The sequence below is a fragment of the Dasypus novemcinctus genome, chromosome 4 (genome assembly GCF_030445035.2).
Source record: "Dasypus novemcinctus isolate mDasNov1 chromosome 4, mDasNov1.1.hap2, whole genome shotgun sequence".
NCBI lineage: Eukaryota > Metazoa > Chordata > Mammalia > Cingulata > Dasypodidae > Dasypus > Dasypus novemcinctus.
The window spans coordinates 92,953,582-92,959,581 of record NC_080676.1 but is presented as its reverse complement, the minus strand read 5'-3'; the positions used below and the strand labels follow the sequence as shown (position 1 = coordinate 92,959,581).

At 35.0% G+C, this 6,000-nt stretch overlaps 1 protein-coding gene across 1 annotated transcript in view; it reads right to left on the bottom strand.

Moving 5' to 3' along the window:
- Positions 1–2,638: 2,638 nt before the first annotated feature.
- Positions 2,639–6,000, bottom strand: part of MORC1 (MORC family CW-type zinc finger 1) — a 178,590-nt gene continuing 175,228 nt past the window's right edge. The window contains exons 25-26 of the mRNA XM_058296459.1: positions 5,375–5,569; positions 2,639–2,776 (exon numbers count right to left, since the gene is read on the bottom strand). Of these exons, the coding sequence (XP_058152442.1) occupies positions 2,639–2,776; positions 5,375–5,569 (333 nt within the window). The remainder of the gene's footprint in view (positions 2,777–5,374; positions 5,570–6,000) is intronic.

Below are 6,000 nucleotides of genomic sequence, written 5' to 3'. Positions count from 1 at the left end.
GAATCCGGTACTTTATGCATGATTGTTCTGTAAACCCACAACTTCTCTAATAAAAAAATAAAAAATATTTTAAAATCTGCCTAATGATTACTTGTTGATGCAGGAGAAACTTTAAAATTATTACAAACAGTATGAAGATACTAATATTGGATACAATGCTGATACCCACAAATCAGAAGTTTTGCTATAAAAAACATTAACCAGTCATAAGATAATGGATAAGATGAATAAATCTAATTACAGTAAATATCAACAGAATTTTAGGATTTAGAACAAGACAAAGAATAAATCTAATTACAATAAAAATTATGTTTTAAGATGCATCTGAAGAAAATTTTAAAATGTTACTAAATAACAAATGGAGAGTTGAACATATGGAAAGGCATATGTTGATCATGGGGAGAAAGGCTATAAAAAATGTTAATTCTCTCTGTATTAAACTATAATGTCACCACATACCCAACCTAATCCAAATAAAGTTGGGGGGGCGAATAGAAAAATAACTCTAAGTTTGAATGAGATGTAATCATGCAAGGATAAAGAAGGAAATTCTGAAAACATGTAATTATTAAGTAATTATTAAGTATTAAACAACAAGGTCTGGCATGAGAAAAAATGGAACAATGTATGAAACAAAATAGAGATTTTTCAAATTAGACCTCAATACTGATAATTTAACATACAATAAAGGTGGCATTCAGATCAGTGGGGAAAATGTTGATTATTCTATTAATGATACTGGGCCAATACCATGGTTACCTGGCTAGACACTTACACACACAGTTGGGTTCCTAACCTATTTCTTACATAAAAATAAATTCTACATGGATTAAAAGTTTAACAATATAATTATTAAAATTATAAGAAACAAGGAAAATTTGCTTTATAGCTTTGGCATTGGAAAAGTCTCTCTAAATATGACTACAAAACCCAGAAGCCATAAAAGAAACAAAGTTAAATCAAAAAATTTCCACATGGCTCAAATCATAAAACAATGAAAATTATGATAAAATATTTGCAATACATTTCATATAAAAGGGATAATGACCCTAAAGTGAAAACAGTTCCTATAGATCATTAAGAAATATGCCCAGCATTGAAAAGAAAAATGGGCAAAGACAAAATTTTAAAATTCAAATATCGTTTAAACGTATGAAAAGATGCTTAATCTTATTCATAATAAAGGAATGCACATTTAAACTACAGGGATATATCACTTTTTACCTATTTGACCAGCAAAGAAATGAAGCCCTGGGTATGTGAGGTGTGAGGGAACAAGCAGTCTCATATATTGCTGTGCAAGTATATATTAAAAAAAAAAGATTTTATGGAGTGCTATTAGGCAGTAACTATTAACAATAAAATGTATACACCCTATGACTTGGCAATTCACCTGAAATTTATTCTAAAGATATTATTGCATATGTGTGAAATAGACATATTTACAAAAATATTCACTCTTCTATGTGTTAATACTCAAAAAGGTAGGGAAAACCAAATGCCCATTGATAAGGGGATGGTTAAATAATTTTTTTTTATTTTTATGGAATGGAAAAATAAGGAAGAATTAAAAATAATGTGGAAGTACTACATGTACTAACACTGAACTGGAATGATCTTCAAGGTATACTGGATATTTTTTTAAAAAGCAACAGTTTCTTTTGGATACTGATACATCCATATCTATACCTATACATTGATTTGTATGTTTTTATTTTCATTTGTCATTTTTAGATGGGTTCATAAGTAGTAAAAGTATGCAAGCACTCTTGGCCAGGGATGGGGGGTGGGGGGAGTAATTCAATGGTTAAAATACAAGAATGGGATTGAAGACTTACTTTTCACCATATTGTTTCACAGGTTCTGAATTTTGTGCTATGTACAGGACCATAAATTAAAATCACACAATTCTACAAACAAATACTAAATGTTTTATTGTTTTTGTCAAAAGTTGCAGACATTTCTAAATAAACAAAACACTTATCAAGAACAATGTGAAAATTATCTCACCCTAAAAGCCACATTTAAAACTAGAAACTTTAAATAATGTTATTTGAAAAAATAAAAAATAGAACACACCTTCTTATATAGATATATGTATATACATTTTTCTGGAGAGATTTGTTCTTTTTTATCATAACTCAGTAGCATAATTATCATGTAACCTGTATCTCAAAAAGTTTTTTCAGGATTTTTCTGCTTTACTCAGTATTGGCTGGAGTGGATAAAGGACAAGATATCTTTCAATGTATTACTTTATCAGTTCAAGTTTTAAGAAGAGATTATTCTGGAGCCTTTCCTATATTAATTTGGGAAACCACTGTTTTCAAGTTTTTACAATCTTTTAAGTAAAAACACAGTTTAGATGTCAATAATGTTTTCCTTTCCTTAGCAGTTCACACGTGAACTAGAGAACTCTAGAAAGTTTTTAAAAGAACAGGAAAATTTAGGAAATAGGATGGAAATATGTACATTGTAAACCAGTCTCCATTTCTAAAGTTTACAATTTTCTTAGTGTTAAACAGGATAAACTTTACAATAAAAAGGGAATTTTTTAAAAAAAATGAATCTTCCAATTTTCTTATTAGCATACTTTGAAAGGAAATGCCTTTTTCTTATTTAAATTTCAAGATACACCTTATTTTTTTTCTAAAGGGAGATTATGTCCCAGATCTATAGTCACTTTATTTAAAGTGTTCTGAAAAAGGAGATTATCTTCTTTAAGCAAAGCTTCTAAATAACTGTCAATCTCCTCCAGTTCACTTGCTGGACTACCCTGAAAAAGAGAAGCAAGAGTCATATCAGAGGAAGATACTACTGGTCTTTCTCATGTAATCTTGATTCATGCAGCAACAAAACCCACCCAGCATTTAAACAATGCTTTTAACCTTTCAAAATATTTTCACGTTTAATCTCATTTTATGTACCTAACAAGTGGTTAGAATCTTGGATCATTATTCTCTTTTCACTTCAGCATCTCCCATAACCCTTGGCCTGCTGCCCTCATCTATCCCCGGCTGTCAATTCTCCCTTTCCTCTTCTCCCCAGTTCCCTTCTGAGTTAATTCATAAATTTCCCCTGGGATTCTTGATCCTTGCAACAGCTATACATATGCTCCTTCTTAACTGATCTAAAGCTCACTTTCTCCGTCCCAACCAGAGCTCTCCAACTGAGCTGATGGTCATTAAATTTTAGGAAAGACCTTTCAGAAATAATCCCACCTTTATTATTATTGTTCCCAGTAAGTGTCTGACATCCATTACTAGCCTTTCCATCTCTTATCTTTTTCCATTAAATGTGCTTCGGCCTTGCTCCCTCAACCCCAGATTTGCTCTTGCCAGTCCTGTTCTATGGTGGTTTGAAACTATGTTCCCCAGAAAACCATGTTCTCAAAGCTAATCCATTCCTGTGGACATAAACCTATTTTAAGTAGGGCCTTTTGATTAAGTTACTTCAGTTAAGGCATGGTCCATGGTGGGTCTTAATCCTTTTACAGGTGTCCTTTATAAATGGGGTGAATAGAGAGAGAGAGATAAAGCTAAGGAAGCAAGAAGCTGAAGGCAGCAAAACCCGGAAGAGAAGGGAGAGACCAGCAGACTCCACCATGTGCCTTGCCATGTGACAGAGGAGCCCAGGGTCGCCAGCAACCAGTCTTCAGAGATAAAATATTACCTGGCAATGCCTTGATTTGGACATTTTTCTTAGCCTCAAAACTGGAATCTTGGAAGCTAATAAATTCTCATTATTAAGAGTCAACCCATTTATGGGAAATGGATGTGGCTCAAGCAACTACCACATAGGAGGTCCAGGGTTTGATGCCCAGGGCCTCCTGGTAAGGGCAAGCTGGCTCACAAGGCAAGCTGGCCCATGTGGAGTGCTGGCCCACACAGGAATGCGGCCCCGTGCAGGAGAGCCATCCTGTGTGGGAACGCCACCCAGTGTGGGAAAGTTGCCCAGCACGGGAAAGCCAGCTGATGCTGAGAGCTGGTGCAGCAAGATGACACAACAAGAGAAACAGAAGAGAGAAAATAAGAAGATGTAGCAGAACAGGGGAGCTGAGGTGGTGCAAGAGAGTAATCGCCTCTCTCCCCTCCAGAAAGTCCCAGGACTGGTTCCCGGAGCCACCTGAGAATCAAGCAGACACAGAGGAACACACAGTGAATGGACACAGAGAGCAGACAATGTGGGGGATGGGGGAAATAAATAAAATCTTTAAAAGAAATAAAAATAACAAGTCAACCCATTTTATTGTAGCTGCTTTTGGCAGCTGAGTAAAATAAACCATGTACCAAGACTGAAGCTTTTTACCTAGTCTCAGCTTTGTGAGTGGAGCTCTGTCAGGTTTCCACAATGTTGATATCTACCTGGATTTACAATGTTCACTGGCCCTCCCTGATGCTAGCTGCTTCTCAATCTGATCATACAGACTAATGCTCTAGCTATTACTCTCTGCCTGCCAGGCCAGACTTCCTCCTAGGACTTAAGGCTGATTCCATTCTCAGCTTCTTCAAGGGCCTACCCCACCCCATACGCTTCTGTTCCATCACATCTCACATCTCTGAGCTATTCCACTGCAGTTGCTCAGGCAATCAGCCAGTGGAAATGGGAATTTCAGATTGGGGGTAAGAGTAAATATACTTGAGCAACAGCCCTTAGAGTACCTCACCAGGGATACTACATAACAAAGAGCTCCATACTCTGCTCCCAAAGCCCTTCATCTTCCTACCAAACTCTGTGAATAAAGCAGATTAAACTAGTAAAATTACTCCAGTTACTATGGGGAAACCCAGGAATTTTACATAGAAGGAATAGTAAGTTATTTCATTTTAATTCTAGCCATACACAGACCATTTGTTGGGAGAGTCAATGTTTTTTATGATCTTTCTTGACAGTCTGCAGTATTCAGTTTCTCTGATACAGAATTTTTTATTTTCTTGTTGTTCTTGTTAGTGAAACACTTGTCATTGAAACTCTGCTATGTTCAGGCACCATTCAAGAACTTTTATACATAAAAATATTTGCCAACCTTTAGAGACACAAGAACCAAAAGGAACCCTGCATAAATACCACTCTTACAGCAATGAATAAACTAGAAATGGTATTGTAGATAGAAACACAAATAAAACCATTATTATGAAAATACTATGCCAACAGCACAAAGAATCTGATTTAAGATAAAAAAGAATAAAAGATTTAAAATATTCTTATATATACTTCAAAAGTTCATTTATTTTATTATTCCAATATCCTTATATGGAGAGTAAAGGCTAGGTTAAGTGACTTGTCCAAGGTTAATAAGTAAATGTTGATGTTAGGCTAGAAGGCAGCTGAGTTTTCTCTCCTATTACTACTCAAAGAAAATTTCATCACTCACCAGCTGAAACTTCTGTAGCACTAGAGTTAGTTTTACACGAAGATTCTTCAGTTTATCTTCAATACTTTTTCTCTTTTCTTCACATTGCCCCAGATAAATTTTGCAAACCGCTTCTTTTCTATTTGCATCAAAGGTAATTGACTGCATTTTTCTTTTTAGTCTTTTTTCATATTGGACCATATAAACATTCTGGATCTGGGAATGTTTTTAAAAGCAGTTTCAATCAATTTTTTTAAAAATATTACTTTTCCCTCTTAGAATCATAATGCAATTTCATTTCCCAATTCTCCTCATACATACCAAGTGACAAATCTGTTGTATAAGTTTAAGACATGTTAATACCCTGAAGGAAATTACAATTTGATGACAGGGAAAGAGAGAGGACTAAAATGTACAATATTCCAGTAACTATAATACAAGAAAGAGAGGAAGAGAGAGAGAGACACCAAGGTAGAATCGAAGGCTTTTACTTTGGAGTGAGGAATGAATCCAATAGAGGTTGAATTTATTCTCTCACAAGCGATACCAAATTAGAGCATAAAGGAGGCAGATGCCTGTGACCCTCTCTCCAGAGTACCAGTAGGTATGGTTTTTACTGGCAGATGATGTAGCATTATCTGTAATTC